Source organism: Crocodylus siamensis, chromosome 1 (assembly GCF_052110815.1).
Source record: "Crocodylus siamensis isolate JL-2025a chromosome 1, ASM5211081v1, whole genome shotgun sequence".
Classification (NCBI taxonomy): Eukaryota; Metazoa; Chordata; order Crocodylia; family Crocodylidae; genus Crocodylus; species Crocodylus siamensis.
In genome coordinates, this window is record NC_143395.1 from 121,571,019 (window position 1) to 121,591,674 (window position 20,656).

General features: G+C 40.8%; 1 protein-coding gene across 2 annotated transcripts in view; it reads right to left on the bottom strand.

Annotated features, from left to right (window-relative positions):
* Positions 1 to 20,656, bottom strand: part of IPCEF1 (interaction protein for cytohesin exchange factors 1) — a 99,241-nt gene that overhangs the window by 9,346 nt on the left and 69,239 nt on the right. For both annotated transcript variants that reach the window (XM_090041610.1, XM_090041615.1), the window contains 2 exons: positions 20,186 to 20,274; positions 7,875 to 8,235 (listed from right to left, as the gene is read on the bottom strand). In XM_090041610.1, coding sequence (XP_089897736.1) covers positions 7,875 to 8,235; positions 20,186 to 20,274 — 450 coding nt within the window. The remainder of the gene's footprint in view (positions 1 to 7,874; positions 8,236 to 20,185; positions 20,275 to 20,656) is intronic.

Below are 20,656 nucleotides of genomic sequence, written 5' to 3' on the forward strand. Positions count from 1 at the left end.
ACTAAAGCACATTGAACATGTTTTAGTTCAAAGTGCACCGGCTCCATTTTTTCAGAGTGAAGGCATACTGCACCGCTGATACACATGACATGCAAGGGTGCCAGAGCGCATCAATTTACATTTCCCACATATGTGTAAGTGCCCAGGGGTACTAGATTTAATACACATTACTTAAGGCCCAAAATGCATGTGTAGACATGCTGCTGTGGCATTTTAATTAGAGTGGTTGTCCAGGAGCTTCTCTAATTAAAATATCCCCCTCCCCCCTACCTCCAAGCATACATATAGGCAGCCTTTGACACTACCAAATTTCAAAGAAACCATTTAATATGAAGGTGCTAGAAGTAATAATTATCAGGTTGAGATGGAGGAATCCTGACTGTGGAATTCAGTTTCTCTGTAACTCTGATAAGGCAAGAATTTTCTATCCAGTGAAGTTTAAACTATGAGCTTATCTAGGCCAAACTGTCTCTTCATAAAAACCTTTAGTTTAATATTTCCTTTGGAGTGACAGTGGAAGCATTACATACAATATCATGATACAGCATATCATGATTGTATGACAGGCTTCTTGAGTGGCTATTGCCATAAAAAGCAGCATTATGGGACACTAAAATTTAGGCCACCAGGAAAGATTTAGTTTTAAGAATATCTGTGTAATGTTCTCCTGTAGCACTCACGACAATGGCTTCTATGGCCCTATTTCAGAACTTCTTGATATGCACAGGAATCTCTTCATTGACTTAGATCAAGCATGAAATACTGAAGTATTATAAAAAGATCTGTAGGGGACATTATACTGAATCCTGCTGTTTATTTTCTAATAGCACTACTTCCTTCTCCAACATGCCTTTTAGTAGGAGAACTCCAGCTTTCTGGTAAAGATATTTGTTGTGTGTTTGCATTTCTCAAGGGCACACATGTGGTATCAAGCATTTTTACATTACTCTGAAAATATAAACAGGCTGCCTGTGCCTTGACTGGAACTAAATATAACTTATGGCTTTGATACAATACTGGGAGGGGAAAGCAAGTGGTATATATTTAACAAGCTACAGGAAACAGGAAAAAATGTCCGTGTTAGGCAAAATACATGGCAGCAATATTTCCTGAAAATGTCTGGCTCATACCATGAGTCTCATAATTATACCTAGGTTTCTTCCTATTTGCTTTGGCAGAAACAGCTGTATTTGGTCCATAAGCTGATTCCTACCCATGGAAAAGCTGTTAACACTATTAATGGCCTACATCAGGATCTCAAATGCAATATTCAGTTTAAAAATGAAAACACCATTACTTTGATGTCTGAAAAATAGCAGGGAAGGGGAAAGGGACTGAATTTTAATTAGTCTTATACACCAATCCAAAATTTACTAGTCAAGAAGGACTGGATGGGACTTTCTTTTGGAGCTAATTAATAGTGCTGTCCAATGCTCTGTAGGGGTTTCTGAGGATCAGGAAACATTCCAGCCACAACATATTTCCTCCATCTTCTACATATTAATGTTTTAGGGTGCATAATTCACATTCTTTAAAAAAAATGTATGGCTGGGATTAGGTGACCTTACAGGCCAAGCAGCCAGTTTTCAAGCTCTTTGTCAAATATTCAACTTCCCCTTCCCATCAACAAGTTATTCCTGAGAAATATTCTCAGTTTACTAAAACACTCATCTAAATATAGGCCAAAGGAGTGGGACACTATTTATTTGGGAGCTGCTATGACAGTACAGTGATGAAAATTCACAATTTAATTAAATTTGTTCACAAAGTCATGGAGCTTACAGCCAGAAGGAAACGTGAAACAATGTGGTGTTGCTTCCTGTATTTCAGAGGTCATTACATTAAACCCATTATCCCTGGATCAAGCCTAGTAACTTGTGTTCTCATGCTCATTGCTGTCAAGCCATAGCCTCAAACCTGGGGCCAGCACAGCCACTCAGTTCAACCCGCCACCCTACAGCTGACTGCCTAGATTGGCAAGGCTGGTCTGAAGCTTCCATCAGGACCTAGCCCTCCATCCACTCCTTGTCACTGGAGTGGCCAGTCAGGGTCAGCTGACTCTCCACTTCCCCCATATAAGCTCCTGAGTGGGAACAAGAAGCATCTGGGCAACAGGGTTCAGTCTGACCCTATGCTGCTTTGCTATTCCCTACAGCTTTCTCTCTGCCTCTGCTCTCTAATTTCCTGGCTTCTTGACTTGGCTTCTTCCCTAAATGCTGCTATCAGACTGACCTCCTGGTTTCCTGACCTGGCTTGTCCCTGGATTCTGCTCATTCCTTCTGACCCTGATCAACACCTCAGTCCCTGAGTGGCCCTAGGCGTGGCCATCTATAGCCTAGTGTGACCATGGCCTTCTTTCTCAATTTAAATCTTATGTGGTAAATAGGAGGGGATTCCCAATGGCACCCTCAATAAACAAGTGACCAGGGCTTCTGGGTCAGTTCAGTATATTGAAATGAATTTCTGAATGCTTTCAAAACAAAAATTTGCTTTTTTTTCCCCTCAAAAACATGTCAAAGTCAAATATATTTATGATGTATGAAGTTATTTTGCTCAGGTGAATCAAGGTAGAAAAAGTGTAGAATAAAAATGGAAATCTCAGGAAAGAGTTTAAAGCAGAAGACTCTTAATCATGGCTTATATACAGAGTGGATATAAGGATTGCTTCCAATTTCAGTTGTGCATCAGCTATTATCTACCACAGGTATGGTGAAAAATAACTAAATGCAAATTTAAGGAATATGTCTATTTTATGTAAGTGAATCCAGTAGATAATAGATAACATGTCTGAATACAGATCATATGACTGAGGTTTGATAAGTTACTTGGCTCTCGGTTCTGATCTCAAAGCCTACCCTTTTGGACTTCCTTTTGACATATCTGACCCAAAGATCAGGAAGCAGAACCCATTGCTTTGTGGTCTTGAGACTGCTGCCTAGTACTTCATATTCAATACCATGCATTCATGAATCAGCATGGAAGTATCAACAAGACACACTCCAAAAAAACATGGACATTCAGAGGAAGAGTTTAGGAGTCCCTAGTTTAAGTATGTTAAGTAAATGTTTAAAAAGCCAATAAGAGAATTTGTGGTGATAAGAAAATACCTTGCACTTACAGTGTGTTACATTTGAAGTGCTTCACAAGCCTTTTGTTATGTTAGAGAAGTAGCAAAAGAAATCACTAGCTGTAGTTTTGCTATTATAAAGCAAAGGTTGGATGGCTAAGAAAAGAAAGGCACTGACCTGAACCTTGACAATGAAATTGTTTTTTTGTTTCAAATTAACTGATGCATTCACAACCTGTTTGCTATCTTACAACTTTGCACTTGTTTTCATTTCTAACTACAAGCAAAGCACAGATATATCACAGAAGTGGCTCAGTATTTTGACCAGAAGAGAAGACAGAAGCATGGAAAGCCAATGAAAAGATAAGTTATGTGAACTTAGCAAGCATAATTTTTTAGTCTGAAGCAATGTCAGTCATAACAGAAAACCCTGACAGCTTAAAATGTAGTGCTGTATCATTCCGATACATTTGTTTTGGGTCACCTAGTAAAAATATGCAGCAAGCACATATAACTCATTTTCCAAGGAAAATAGAACTATAGAATAGTTAAGTTGAAAGGGACCTGGACCCCCTGAGTCAAACTATTCCAGTCTGGTACTTGTCTAACCTGCTCTTTCATTCAGAAATTCACAATTTTTTCTTTGGGGTATATTGCTAAGCCAACTGGAGTTCACACTGATGACAAAAACGATGAAAACTTCGGGTTTCACTAGAACTTCTACATGAGTCTTTCCAGCTCATTTATACTCATGAACTGAGATCACATAAATTATTTTAATTCACACCCCCAATCCGTAGGAATCATTATAAAACACTACATCACAGATGATCTTCTCTGTCCCTGTCCTTCAAGATAAACTTGTTCACTCCAGTTTATACACAATAGGCCATATGTAGGCAATTGCAGCACTTATTCAAACTAAGTCAAAAGTGAACACTTTTTTAAAAGGGCTCATTTTCTCTCAGGAGCTGTGCGAGAACCATGATTTAATAGCAATTGCGAGACAGTAAACACACTTTTCTATTACTCTGTATGAAACCCTGACACACACTTTTCTATTCCTTTGGCTTCTTTAGCTAGATGCTTCTTAAACCAAGATTGACATGAAGAACCAATTCCACTGATCTTTTACAAAGCACTCTTCAGCCAAAAATCTCCTACCATGTTATAAGCCTTGGCTTGTTAGGCTTCACAGTACCCCTAAAAATGTATATCAGATTTACACCTGGGAAAAAAGCAGCCCCAAGAGTATATGACTTTTCTAGCCTTACAAAACAAGGGGGTAGAAAAAGGAGAGCAGAGTTAAATGTGGCTAAAAAACCCCAGAACTAACTCTGAACCTCCATACTCTATGACTCCCATTCTTTCCCTTATTTTCGTTTACCAGTTATAACAGCAGGACTCCAAAGTCTATTTTCTGTGGTAACAGCAGACAGAGAACCTGTTTTTAAGAGGTAGCATAAAACTCAAAACCTCTTCGTTCACTTCAAACACAAACTTTTCAAAATTGGACATGGAGGGAGCCATGTCCAGTTATTGATCAAAGCACAATTTATCAACATATGTTGCCAGATTCTCTCCTTATGTAGAACTTCACCCCAATTAATCTGTTGGTTTTTTACAGGTATAATCCACACCTTCTGTGCAACTACAGCAGGGAAAAGAAGCCACTGCACACTGGAGAATCTGCTCTATGTGTTATCAGCACAGATAAGCTAAACCAGCAAGTAAATAAGTCAGCTCTGAAAAAGCAAGAACTACTTGGGATCCAGATCCCATTAAACCAGCTCCTTCACACACAGCTACTCCTAACATGTACTCCAAACATACAAGGAGTTTGCAGTACAAGGTGTCCAGTTCTGCCCCGTCAGTAAATCACAAATATGTGCCTACTGGCCAAATTGAAACCAAGGTGACACCACAAGAAATCATCCACCAGAAGAATTTCTTGCCTGAGTCATTAACCCCAGATGATCAAAAAAACTCCTCAGGAAGAGCTCTGCAAAAAGGATGTTATTGCTGCACTGGAAGAAACCTACATAAATATAAATAAATACTTCCATTCTGTTGCAGTAACATCTCCATTTTTCTGCTTCCTTGTGTTGTTGTCATTGACAATGACATTGTGTCATTCACAATCAGACACTGACACAACAATTGCCAAAAGAAATAAAAGTGATAAGGACTAGCTGTTAAAAGTGTCTAGCCACCCTAGGGGAGGGAGGAAAAGCCTCTGGATTTACAGCACGTAGCCAGACACTTGTTTATAGTCTTAACTACCTAGTGTTTACTTTTCTCTCTCTCCATGTTAGGAGTTCTGATTCCTTTCTCTCTGTATGTGAAACAGGCAACAATCCTGACATACTGTCTCTGCAAAGCAGATGTAAATGGAATCAACTTCATATTTAAAGTGAGACAAGGTTCTTTTGGTGAATCTGATATCTTTTATTAGACCAACTTAAATAGTTGGGGAAAAAAATGTAAAGCGAGAAATATACAGTTCTTTCCAAAAGACTTTGTCCTCCCCCAGGTTATACATTACACTCATTCCTGTGATACCTGAACTGTCTTCAAAATATAGAGCAGGAGTTTAAATTTTGAATTTTGCCATAGTTTGGCAGATCTTGCAGGGTTTGAACAATTTCCCAGGTCTGAGCATTTAGCCATATGCTGCTATCACTGCATTAAATATTCTATTCCTATGGTTTCCTGGGTAAAAGGGAAGATACGTGCCAAGATATTTCTTTCTTCTCAAGACAGAAGCAGAAATAATGAGTTTGCATAGGCCTGAAAGTTCTAGGGCCAGAATAGTCAGAAAATGAAAAATTTCTCAGCTGCAAAGGTTCAGGTTATGAGGCAACCAGGGTATGGGGCCTTCAAGCACAAGAAGCAAGAAAAGTTACATCTTACCTCCCATTTCTAAGATGCTGATCTTAGTACAAGAATCAATACTGATTACACTAATGCCCTTCAAGGCATTATACTATTATCAAGGCATGATACTATTGTTATTCCATTGATTATAGCAAGATCATTATCTATTGCTGCCTGTTCTAAATAGTGTATATTTACATTTATTTTTCCAGGCCTTTCCTTCATTCAGAATCTCCCTTAAAGGGTTCATGCACATACATGCCTGTCAGCTAGTTGGAGTGGGGCAGCTCCTGCTTCAGGAGCCCTGCAACGAGAACTGCATTCATTATGATACACTCATCTCAAACTGAATCCCTGGGGTACATTAGCCTCCATTTCAATCTCAAATTTTCTAGCTAAAACACTGTGTAATTTATATGCTACCAAGATTTTACTTAATTTTCAGAAGCTGATGCAATGAAATACATTCACCCCCACACCTGTTAAGTAAAGAGGAGAAAAATACATGTATGCTATATAATTTGATGGCTCAGCATCCGGTTATGATGCACACAAGCAAACACTGAAGTTACACGGTTTCCATAGTGACTATCTCATTGACTTTATCTATTTTTGGAGTCCCATCATAGACCATCAATAGAAAGGTCTTAGACTGCAAGTGCTCTGCAATTTGTGACAGCTGCCAGCTACATAGTGAGGGTGGGGAAAGTGTTACTTTTTCTCTTAAATAGTTCTGGACATTTTAAACCAGTGCACCGATAGGATTTTTTTAGCTTCACAAATAAATTAAGTCAAACCATTCCTAGATTTTATTTTCATCTATTTGCATTGGTTGGCATCATTGTATCAGTATAAGGTGTGATCCTACAAATGTATAGTCCTATATTCTAAATTCTCCATTTTTTTATTTTGCACACTAAATCTCTGACCTGATACTGATAAAAGTAGTTGTTAAAATAACATTATAATTGCCATGTGTATGTTATTCTGATACTGCATAATGATTATTGAGACTACCCCTTTCCTGCATTTATTAAGGGATCACATTGTTTGAAAATCAGTCAAAACAATTTTCAAAACAATTAGAGTTTTCATTTGGGGCCTGAGTTGATGCAAAAGAACATCCCCACTTCCCCATTTTCTAATCTTTCTCTATGACTAAAAGTTCCTAAGCTAAAACTTTTGAGAATCCTCATATTTCAATATTCTTTTCCTAACATTGCATAAAGGACATTGCTCAGACCTTAGTCCTAAAAAAACATTGCTCAAAAGGAAAAAGCACACTGCGTCTCCATAGTCACAGTGGTAATAAATGCAACATTTTGAATATTTAATTAGTCCTTGATTCACAACTCATTGTTGTGACATCATTCTGACTATCACATGTTAAGCATATGCTTAAATGCTCCCCTGATTTAAAGCCTATATTCTGTTCCTTTTATTAGGAAAAGCCTTCAAAGAAGTCAACAGTGAATAAACAGTAAAACCAAACATAAACTTGTGTCTTAAGATGTCATCACATTTCCACTTTTTCTGGCACATGACTTCTTGCTTAACATCTGGTTGTGATGACATTGGATTTCATAGCCATTTTGATTCCCCACATGAGGTATGAAATAAAACATTTTTGCAAATGCAGCCCCCTAAAAGAAGTAATGGTACTGATGTACAGGAAGTCAAGAGGAGTTTTGCCTATTTTAAGATTTTATAATCAGAGCTACCATCATGATCTCCAAAAAAGATTTGAGGTAAGATTTAAGGAGACTAGATAGATAGATAGATATGGATTCAAGGAAATATATAAACATTAACACATAAATTACATGCCACCGGCAAGTTGTCCAGTGAATAATATAAAAAAAGGAAACAAAAATGCAGGATTCACTTTGGAAAAGCCCAACAAAAACAGACTCCTGTCTGATTTGCTCACCTTTGGCTAATGTCTTCATTCCTACTAGATCTGGCACAGTTAAGCAAGTTGTGCCTTCACCTAGCAAAGCGTCATAAGATCCAGTATCAGACTTGATCTGCTGGCTTTCGACTGATTCACTACAGTTCATCTGTGGCTGTTCACCAGTGTGATTCTGAACAGAGAACGTTAAGGGCTGATCAACCTCTTCCATGGCAGGAGAGCTGTTAACTATGTCAAGCCAGGACTGCCTTTCTGGATAAATTACTTTAGACACCAAGGAAGAAGAGGATTCTTGTGACTTCACGGTGCTTTCCAGGGAGGAAAGAGAACAGGATGCTTCACTAGACAGTGAGGAGGCCAAGGAAGGCTGTTGCTGAGCCTGTTTTCAAGAAACAAAAAATTTGAGGAATAAATAAATAATCACCCAGCCTTTCTTCTCATATGATAAGCAGCAGGAGAAACAGATCAGCCCCATATACACCCAAAACATACACCCAAAACATCACATGTACTATTGGCAATTTAAGCATATGGCTTTCAAACCACTTCAGGCCTCTTGTATAATCACAGACCTCCCTCTCTGGTTACAGCTACCAGTTGCTTTTCACTGGGATGACAGCAGCAGTGTAAATCCTCAGGTAGATGCGCCAATCCACAGTTTGCACTAGGGTTACATGAATTTCAAGTAGAGGCAAACTTCACTAATACAGAGCTTATATTTTAAGTATTCCTGGTGTCTCTCTCAGTATATTTCAGTGCTATTTCTTTTCCAGCCATTACAAGTACCAGCCTTGCATATGTTTTAATCCTTATCTATCATAGGTATTTGTGCTAGTTCAGCTACACTGGTTCAAACTCAAGGTACTATCTTAGGTCAGATGTGTATTAATCAATTAAATAAAGAGTTAGGGAATGAACAGTTGCGAAGGCTATAGAAAACACAATGTTATTTAGGTATGTCAAGTCTAGACAGCAGTGTGAGGAAAGTTAGGAGGAATTAGCCAAGTTGTGTGAATAGACAAGTAAAGTCGCAAAACATATTGAAGTAATTTACATAGTACAGTGAAGGGAACAAATGGAGGAACTTGTGTCCATTACATTTCTTGTAAGGTTCACAGTTATAATTTAACTGCATCAGGTCAGGAAAGGAACCTGTAGACAGCTCAATAACTAGTTCTCCTCAACATGCATCTAGAATCTAAAAAACATAGATGCTAAACTGCACAAACAATGGGGATGGTAAACCAATAGTGCAGCCTCATCTTGGATTCTCTATGAACATGTAAAAATTGTGACCAGAGATTGAAAAAATGGATTTTTAAAAAGATGTTTAAGAGGAGCTCTGAAAATGCATGAAGTTACAATTGGTACTGAAAAGGGGCCAGATTTCAAACATATTTAAACCTCTGAAGATGAAGGTAGGCTCCCTAGCCCTAGCTACAGTACATATTTGTATTACTGCAACTACCCTCATAGTTGGCCTCTCACAAGAAGGTGACACACCTACTTGCATCATCAAGGACCTAAAAACCTTTGAAAAACTGAGCCAAGGTAGCTCAGAAGCTTTTGTTCTCCCTGCATCATAACACATGAACAAAGGGACATTCAACAAAAATGAAAAGGTATACTTTCCAAACTGATAAAAGGAAAACACTTTTTTTTCTGCACAATACATGATTAGAACACAGAATTGCCTCAGCATATTATTCAGACGTAGAACTTAGCAAGACTCAAACAGGGACTGGATGATTCATATTATTTTCTTAAAACAACAATATAGCAGAATTGCAATAGATAATAACAAAAAAAACTATTAAAAGACATATAAAACATGCTGCTGCAGGGCTTAAAACAATGTCTATTAGAAACTAGGCTTATTTCTCATATGCCTGTAGTATGTGGTACCCTTCATCTGCCTAGAAACACACATAGGAATAATATATGTTCTTGTGAAAAATCCGATACAGCACCTACCTCTCTCCTGCTTTCTCACCTATTGTATTCTAATTGCGTACTCCACTTTATACTCTGCTCTATACTGTCTTTTCACACAGTCTGATGAAGTGAACTTGGGTTCACGAAAGTTTCTGCTTTATATATCTTAATTAGTTAGTCTATAAAAGTACATATCTACCCTGCCTTCTCTCTCATACTAGCCACTGTCAGGGTCAGGGTGTTAAACACGATAGGCTGCAGTTCAGATCCATCACACCAGGTTCTATATTCTTAAAATGTATGTAGAAGAGATATTTTAATGAATAAAAGAGGACATCAAAACTGGGAGCACCAAAATGACTCAAGTTCTGTTGCCAGGGAAACCTACTTGCTAGGCAAAGGCAAAAATAAGCTTATCCTTAAAAAACAAGGCCAATCTACTGTACACTGATAATCTATACATTAACAACGTATTTTTAAACCAAGTGTGACAACATTTTGCATTGTGCTACGCATATTTCTGCAGTTCAGTGCTGCTGTAACACATACTACCTCCTTCAAAAAAAAAAAATCAAATACTACTTTCTCCTGTTTAGTTATTAATCATTGCAGAAAACATGGACTGTTTAGATCAGACCACAGGTCACTGGCTGCCTGGAGCACAGCAGGCAACTGCAGAAAAGGTATATTTTAAAAGCACTCTCTCCTGACCCAACTGTTAAAAGAATGAGGTTATGTACATTGCGATTACGTCCACTACAATACAGATTGCAGACACCCATTTTCTTAAGGAAAGCTTTACAGCTGTATCATGAAAGCAAAAGGCAAGGAAATAATGTCACAACATGAATCAATTAGGACTAGAAGCCCCATCATATAGAAAACTGCCAATCAGAAGGTAAGGCTTGTTCCTCTGTTCCCCAGAACTCAAAACAATGAGACAACCTGGAAAGTATTTGTATAGCAAAACAGTACATCTAAAATATAAAAGGTCAGGCTCGTGAGATATTAAATTTATGCATTCAAATGCTTAGCCAGGAATGTAAGTAGGGCAGGGCAGCCAGAGCAGCTGCCCCAGGTCCTGACCTGGTAGAGGAAGAGCTAAGGGGCACAGAAAAAAGCTGCTCCTGCTGCAGCCACACATAGCTGGAGGTCACCACTGCCTCCATATCTAGGGGCAGATATTACACATAAACTGGTTTAAGTGATCAGAAACTGGTTTACACTTGTACCTAAACAGATGTTCAGTGCACATAAACAAGTTTTAAAATGGCTGAAACCAGTTTGAGATAAACCTGGTTGAATGTAGTATCAGATTTAACTGATTTGAGTCAAACCAGTTTATGCAATGTCTGCCCCAGACCCCTTGTTGGTTTAAGCTAAATCAGAGTCCCCCAGCATCCCGGCATGCTCTTTGGGCTGGATGGGGCTCTCTGCTCTGCTGGCCCCTCCCGTCTGCTGCCTGGCTGAGATTTGCAACTCCAGAAGAGATTTGCAGACACAGCAGGGTCTGCTGGCTTCCCTGTGCCCTACCCTGCCCTTGCTGCTCAAGCAAGAAATCTCTTCTCCCTCCTTCCCATCTCCCACAGCAGGGACCCCATCCCCATGGATCCTTAGATGGGCAGCAGCATGTGGTATGCTAATGCCAAGTGGTGTCTATGTGTGTCTCTCTCTCCAGTTTGACTGAGACAGGCAGGAAGACAGTGCAGGGCTTTTGGAGCTAATCAACAGATCAGACAGTATTCTGTTTAAGAAGTTTGGATGGAGAGAGGCCATAGTTTGGATGGAAAGAGGCCACTGTTTTACTAATCAGGTGATAAAGACTCTTATCATCTCCCTGCTGGCTTGCTTGTCTGTTAGTTTGCTGCAGACAGTATGACAAAGCCTGGAGGGAGATTGAAAAGGTCCATATCAACAGATGCATGTACTGCACCAGTGCTAGCCCAGGGCTGGGGGCTGACAATGCTCCTGCCCCTTGAGCAGCCACTGGGGAAAAGCTCTGGACCATGCAGGCAGACCTCCCTAATGAGAGAGTTCTGCCAGGACCCAGCCAGACGCCCCTCAGCTCAGCTCTGTGCAAGCGAAATGAGGGTTGCTATAGCGCTCCCTGGCTTCTAGCCTGAACCACTGCAGGCATTTCCCTGAATTTCCTCAGTCCAGAGAGAATGTCTGTCCAGTTTCCAACCAGTTCAGCCTAGCCAGGTTAGACTACCCTGCAAAGATTGAATCAATTCATGCTCAGGCTTTTTGAATGTCTGTCCCTAGCCCATGTGTTGCAGCTGCCCCATTACTATGTATCTTTGCTTCACAAGGAAGGTGCCAGATGTTACCTATGTTTTCTGACATTAGCCCATGTAAAAGAATTCTATATATATATATAAAGGGCTTAGTCTGTCTGTCTGTGTGTCTGTCTGTCCATAATGCTTTTGGCCAACTGCATATGCACTGCTGAGAGGGCAGGCAGCAATTGGCTGCATGGAGCCCCAACTTTGTGCTGCTACTGGGCAAGTTTGTGGTGGCTGCAAATACACACCAGCTGCCTGAGCAATGGGGATTCCCCCCCGGCAACCTGTCTCCCTGCTTGAGGGCAAAGGGGGGTGATTACAGTGCCTACCTTGCTGTCCGGCCCCAAGGCCCCCCCCAAACAGGCAGCAGGGATGGGGAGGTGGAGGACAGGGAGGGAGGCAGGCAGATGTGGGCCAGGCAGATGGAGAGTGATGGAGAGGGGGGTGGCACGGGGCCAGATGCGAAGCAGCAGGGGCTGACACACAGTGGAACAGGGTCTGACACACAGTGACAGTGCAGGAACAGGAGTGGGGCATGACATGGAGTGGTGGCTGAGGGGAGTGAGTCCTGATATGGAGGGGTTGGGTGGCATGGGTCCAGATGTGGAGCAGCAGGAGGGGTGGAGTAGGGCCAGATGCGGGGAGGGAAGGGAGGGAGGGTTGGCACAGGACCAGACACGAAGTGATGTAGGGGGCAGGGCCTGATGTGGAGTGGGGGGGGGGAGTGTGGCCAGATGTGGAGTGGGGGGGGGGGGGGTTGCGAGGCTATGGGGTCAGATGCAGCGTTCCGTTCCCGCCCACCCCTACCCTCCGCCATTCTTGATGGGCAATTTGCTAATGACGAAAATAAATGTAAAGGAAATTTTTCTTTTTATTTACCATTACAAAATGGTTGCAAGTAGGGGAGGATCTAAGAGAAGCACCCCGCTTTGATACTTGGTCTACCTAAATTTTAAAACCAAACATCTTAGATGGGCTGTAGCAGTTCTTTTCAAACAGCACTAAGGCTATCAATTGACTTCATGGTTTATAATAATCTAGCTGGTTCCTGTTAATGATCCTCTCTGCTTTGGAATATTAAGATCATTAACCTCTTCAAACTAGGCAGACAAGGTTCTTTGGGTAGATGTGATCTCTTTTATTAGACCAACTAAATAGTTGGAAAAAATTTTCTTTGCAAGTTTTCAGACACAAACACCCTTCTTATAAGGGTGGGGTTTTTGTAAGAGGGTGTTTGTGCCTGAAAGCTTGCAAAGAGCAATTTTTCCAACTATTTAGTTGCTCCAATAAAAGATATCACATCTACCCAAAAAATCCTTGTCTCCCTATGTCCTTAAACCAACACAGCTACAACTAACAACTCTTCAAACTATCCTTTCTTCTGCAATTTTTCTGTCTGTTAGCCTGGTAATGTCTTTCTTCTTTTTCACAGCCCTAAAGACTATTTTTAGTTCATGATAAAAATCTTAACTCAGGGGTGGTAATATTAACTGAAGTGTAGAAATGAATGGGTGAGGTACTGGTGACACTGTCAAGATGCTTGAAAACTAGTTTTTGTTTTACAAATTTGAATAAGAGATGTACATTTAAAAGAGATGTACATTTAACTATAATGACTACAGGACTAATGCAACAATGCCTTTCGATTATTCTAATAACTTTTTGCCTAGTTTGTTGTGCTTTTTAAACTTAATAAATAATTTAGCAAATTAGTCAACATTCTAATAAAGTTATGTTTTTTCTTTGATCTTGAATTGAATAATGTAGTGCTAGTTCCAAAATTTATTAGAACAGCTTCTAATTTCTCTTTAACTGGAGAAAAATACATGTTGTGTTATATGGGATGATGTACCCGCACCATTGGCACCCTCCTTTTCAAAATCATAGATCCACCGATAGCTGGGAATGAATGAGAAACCACCAGATTTTTCTTATGATGTTTAGTATTTACCAAAGTTATAATACTAGGCCCTTTGGAGTTCCTGTAATCATCTGTAAGTTAATAAGTCTCCATTTATGAACATTCTTAAAATAGGTTGGTTGACTAAGCGGATGACAAGGATTCGACTGAAAGCCAAGGCAGCTTTAGGGTCTCTTTTAGAGAAAATTACTGACATAAAACATCTCACTGGCTCCTGCATGACCTCTGAAGTCTATTGTCCAGCATAGTTGCTGTTTGCAAGCCACAAATCTATTCATGTGCATCTACAGAAGATGTTTACTGCATGGTTGCCTAAGTAGCTCCATAGTAAAGTCTTGGTGTCTACATGTGAGACCCTATTAAGCCACAGTAAACTAATTAACTCTGCCATAGGTTAGTACTTGTAAATGAAGCCCAGGTACACCCAGGGGTGTGCCCTGTCCACCAGTGGAAGGAATGGGGTGGTCAGGCGAGAGTGCTGAGAGAGAGGCCTGCCACTGGGAGCAGTTCCCTCTCCTCTCTACAGAGCCAAGCCGAGACCAAGCACTTAACTAAATACACATTTATTACTACAATAAATAAATAAGAAACATTAAATATTTATAGTAATATTAGTATATGACACCATATACAATAACCTGCAATCAATATATTGTACCACTTTGAGGGACTGCAAAATATAAACCGGGTGATTCACAGTATATGCAATAATTAACCCCCCTGCACAGGATAAACATTAACACTTTAGAACAGGTAAGTCAAGGCATCAACGCAATAAACACATATGAGCATCAACTTAGATAACCCAGGTAGGTTGAGGTAGCAATACCATAGATGTACACAGGCAATAATACAGGTATGTTCTGATAATAGGCAATAAACACATATAGGTAATGAAGACAGATAAACCCACAGAAACTCCTTTAAGGAGTACCCATAACTATATTGACTTATACTGTATGAAAAAACAAAAATCACAACATAAGTGGGAGCATTCAGCACCTCACGGGGTGTTCCTTGGAACCTCTTCCCTTTAAGGCCCCAGGATGTGGACATGTCCCCTCCCAAAAAGGAAGGTAGAGGTGGCAGACCCTCCTAAGCCCATCTCCCCTGTGAGACTTGCTTCCCCATCAACTCACGCTCCCACTCTGAAGCAGCCATGGCTCATTCCCTGGTAGCCAGTCCCATGAAGGCCTCTGTCCGGGGGCACCTCCGGCTCCTCTATATGGCCTGGTGTCCCACACTGGGCATCCTGGATGCTCCTACAGGAGCTAAGCCCTTACTGGCTCTGGTTCTCTGGAATCACATGGAGGATCTCTTCCTTTCCTGGGCCCTGCTCTTTTAGTTTAATGAGGAGCCACGCTGTGGGGCTCAGGTTACTCAGCCTAGAGCCAGGGCTAACTTGAGCAGCTTCGAGCTGCTACAAGGGACAGCTCTCCATGCACCAACCTGCAGACGAGGTGGGACCTGAGCAGCCTCAAACTGCTCCCAAGGCTGGCTCTCCATGCACCAATCCATGCACTGCCTACCCAGCTACTTCCTGGGTTCACAGGCTCAAGCCAACTTGATTGGCTCCTAGAGCCTGAGCACCATGCACTGATCCATGCACCACTGAGGCTCAAGCAGGGTCCCGAGGACAGTCATCTCTGAAGCTCCTATCTCCTCACCATCCCTCACCACATCTCTCTCCTCCAGCATGCTAAATACACTCTCTTTTTATACAGTTCAAGGGCTCCACCCCTGAAGTTCTCTGGACCTGGTAGGGTGTAGTCTCAAACCAGGTCCAGACTGTTCCTTGCCCTCGCCCTTCAAAGAAAGGGCATGGCTTTGCTTACCCTGGCTTGCTTCTGATTGGTAGATGGGCTCCACCAATCACAACTGCACAATCTCAAGCCCAGGACTCATCCAGAGCTCAAAAGGTAAGTTTGTTACATAAACACAAGTACTACCCTATGGTGGCATTATTTAGTGTGCATGTGTAGATGCTGATGAGGCTGGTTGGGGCACAAGGGTGCTTTGGTGAGGGAGCTGCCTGACAGCTAGCCCCACACTGGAGCACCCTCATGCCTCAGCCAGCCCCTCTGCAGTATGCTGAGCTGGGTCAGGGCAGTCCCAGGTTGGTGAGCTAACACCCACCCCACCCTTTCCCCTACCTGCTTTGACCTGGCTTAACATGCTGCGGTCCCACGCACATGTGTAAATGCAATGTCTGGAGCAATTAATTTCATGTGTAGACGTACCCACAGACAGTAACTTTTTGTTGTATCAATAGCCAAAATTACTTGTTTTTATTTTCCAAAACCCCCTGAGGCATTCACCCACATTGTAGATCAATAGGTTAAAAACAAAATATTAATGGGTATCTCATTGGTTTGGGTTTGGAGGAGCACAGAGAAAAAGCAGAATTTCATGGAAGATACATAATTAAAATATTGCTTGGATTTGCACTGGTTACCTATGGGTTTCCAGAGACAGATAGGGAAGTTAGGTTTTTGTCTTTAAAGCTTTAGTGTACTGGAGACTTTCTACCTGAAAGTCCAAAGGCAACAATTTTAAAACTGCCTAGGCAATTAGGTTTCTAAGTCTCATTTTCAAAAGTGACTGGCATTAGGAGACCACATTGCATGGAGAGGCAAATAAAACTAATAAAACATCACTTTTGACATCGGTTTGAGTTTATAAACTAAATGTTGCTTCTAATAAAAAAAATCCAGAAAATATGCAGCAAGAGCAGTGATTCTCAACCAGGTTGCCCTGGTATCTTGAGATATTTTCCAGGATGCAATGGGGTGCCATGCAATGCTAGCACTGTTAGATGTTCAAACAGGATTAACCAAATAAACCCAGATATTTCAAATACAACTCTGTGAAATTTAGGGCTAAAAAGGGATTTTGATTTGAAGCTAAACTGAGTTCTGCTGGTCTCCAAATGTCCTATACTAGCTGTTCCTAATACTAGCCAAAAAAGCTGTCTAAGACAGATACGTGCCAATCCTTTTGATAAGTTCTATCTTGCTGAATATATACTAATCTTTTTTTCCATCAGTGAATTGGGTTTTGGGTGGGGTTGAGGGTAGGGTGGTGGGAGGGGAACTCAGAAAAGAAAATAAAGCTGAGCTCTCTGGGAAGAGATTAAGTAAAGTCCCGACAATATCCAGCTCACTCGCCCCCTTCCTTGCTAAAATTCAGAAGCCAGCTCAGCTCCCACTACTGTTGATTTCACATACAAGTTAAGGAGCACTGGAAGGGGAGACAACCAAGGGTGGTTTCTGCATTAAACAGATTGACAGGCTGTAGAAGCCAAAAAGTCAGAACAATAAAAATAGTACATATGTAAACAAAGCATATGGAAAAAAGCAAATGCATTGAATTAGGATCCCATTGCTCATGAGAATGGAAAGACATCCACAAACTATTAAAACATTCTACTTGATTTACTGTTGACACTCAAGACAGACAATGATTCACTGCAGTGCTAAATTCAAATATTATTTATTACTAGCCTCTGGCCTAGAATAGGTCTTGGAGCTATATCTCTGAGGTTCACATTCTCTCTGATATTTATAGCCACTAGGTCATGTTTAACTTTCAATTAGTGCAAGGAACAATTCTGTGTTAGTGAATAATACTTATCCTCCAAATGTCAGGTGGATTGTTGTACATTGTTTAGTGTTAGACAATGAGTTTAGAGTAATAAGTGAAGATTAATTTATCTAACTGCAACAGAAAGGGCAATAGGAAATCATGACACATACTAACATCATAAAGGCTAATGCAGTGTTAGTCAGGGGCCGTGTGTAGACAAAACAAGAGCTGTGTGTGCACGACACTTTAAAGCGGGCTAAATGCTTTTGCACTACTTTAATGGTGTTTTGCACTACTTTAATACATGCCTTAGCAGCGTATTGCACATTAATTCCAGCTGCTGTAGGAAATTCATCAGTGTAATGTGCCTTAAATGACTTGGGGCGCAGCAAAATAAAACTCCTTCGGGGAGTTTTGGTTTGCTGCCCCTATAGCCGTGGTGCGAAGCACCTGGCTCCTTGTAGCTCAGGGGCCCTGCAAGAAGCCCTGCAGGCAGCCTGGCAGCAGCCCGGGAAGGCAGGTTCCACCCAAGAAAAGAGGCAAACCTGATCTTCCACCCACCCCTCAGAGATTGCCTTCCTGCCTGAGCTGCGTGGGGGCCCAATGCTTCCCTCTGTGGCTGCAGTGCCCCCTGGGACTGCCCAACCTGGTTGCCTGTGGGTGGGGGCCTCCTAAGGGGGGCTGCTGCTGCCGCAGAAGGAAGCACCAGCCCCCACCCTCAGCCCAGGGACTGTTCCACTCACTGGCAGCTCACTCTTCCATCCCCGCCAGAGAGACAGGTAAGTCAGCAGGGTGTGTGCATGACAGGCCTAAATTGTTTTTTAAAACCCACCACTTCAATTTAGGGCCCCCATTTTGTCTACACATGCCAAAAGAGGCCAAGCAGAAATCCTTGAAAATGGAATCTCCCTTAATTCACAAAACAGTACAGACAATAATTGAGTAAAGCATCATGAATGAATCTATGTTCCACAGCTTGTTTAAAATGAACAGCTTCTATGAGCAAGGATAGTTCAGCTTTCACAACAAAATATAGCATTTGGATTTTTTGCTTAGAAATATCAGACTTTTGGTACCAACTTGCAACATTTTCCCTGGCAAGACTGGAATAAGACCATTTAATCACATGCAACTTCCCACCTTTTAGGTGTTTCCATTAATTTATTACTGACCTGGGGTGGATTTGAATCTTTACTATTTAAATTGCACTAGAATCCAAAACTTAATAATCACTTTCCAAATACAGAGGGAGACACAGTTCCTGGCTTAACAGGTCTCAACAGAGCAGCAAGGATATTGGAAAAAGTGATGCAAAATACAAATAAAGTGGTCTCATTTACAAATAACTGATGGACTTGTGTTAATCTGATTACTTTTTTAACATAGATACATGAAGTTCACCATATGAGGCTAGATATACTGTTCACTTAATGTGTAAATAGCAAACAGACAGGAATGAGGTGAGGGTTATTCTTGGTATCTCTACAGTTAGGAAGAGACACATGATCGTTTTAGGGAAAATAACATTTTCTGTATTCTGACAGTATTTCTTGTTCAATATTAGATTAAACCCACTCTGTTTTTTTGTGATGATGGTATTGGTGATTATGTTTTGGGGGTTTCCTTTTTACTTGTTTACAGCTGTCAAACGATATCATTCCATCTATTTCCCTTGTTTGTCTCCGTCATAAATACAGCTTTGCTTCTAGTGATTTGATGCCCCTCTCTCAACCCTGAACCCCATACTTATATGCTAATGAATAACTCACAACATAAGGACTAAGTACAGACAGTTAAAAAGACCAAAGCTGAACCCATTCGTCTTCGCAAGGTAGTCTAAGCTGCATAGATTGAACCAATAAGCAAGTGAACAGATATTTATTTTTGATTCCAGAAATGCAGCCATAGGCCTGCAGTGGCCCAGGTCAGAAGCCATGGGTACTAGAGCATGCCTCCCTGCTAGGGCAGACAGCTTGGGCCAAAGCTAGCCTGCCTACCCTGCAAGGTAGGCAGCTTGTGAAGGAGGTGCAAAACATCCTGGGATGCTGGAGAACTGTGAGTTAACTTGAATCTGAAGAGGATCTGGAACAGAAGGTCAATAAACCAATTTAACTTAAATGGGTTAAGTTAGATAGTGCATCCATCCAGGCTTGTCTTAAATTGGTTTTGGTCATTTTGAAAGTGATTTATGTCCACTGAACTTCTGTTATGTTACAGATTTGAACCAGTTTCTGATCACTTATACCAGTTTATATGCAATTTCTGTCTCTATCCACGATGTATAATTAGAGATAGTTTATATGACTTTCTCAAATGTTACAGATAAGATGGATTTAAATGAGGCTGAGATAGCATCTTTATGGACTAAAATAGTAAGGGTGCTTTATGCACATGAAGTAATGTGACAATCATCATCTCAGTGAACTTTCCAATAGAGAACGGGATGTAAAAAAAGTGTATCCAAGTTTCCAGAGGCAAATAAAGCAAATGCTTACAATTCTTATTTAATTTACTAATCAGAGATGCACAGTCTTAAGAGGCTAGAACAATATTCGTGCCCACTGTTTAGTGACTGGAAACAAACTAATTACTGTAATGCATACCGAATGAGGAAGCAGTGGCTGTGCTGTATATGGTGGAGGTGGTGTTTCTGTTATTTCTGGATCATCATGTTCACTCTCACTATAGCATTCTGGAGCATAAATATAAAATGAAAGAAAAGTTAGACACTCATTTATTACTTGAACCATCTTGGTAGGTGAAGATTCCTTCACCCAGTGCCAAAAACCTCATGAGTCAATGTCTGCTCCAGTTAGAACCAACCAACACATATGCTATGACAACTTGTTTTATTCTAACCAAATAGTTATGGTGAAAATCATCAGAGGGTACTCTTATAAGCAGCCTCATAAAGTTCCTTTTATTTTTGTGAATGTACCTTCCATGGCTTTGAAAAAATACTGCATTATATTTTGTTTTGCCATTCGGCAAGACCTATCAAAGCAAAAGGGAAGTTTGCTCACTGCCTTAATCTGACCAAATAGTGTCACTTCTGGAGACAGAGTGACATAGCT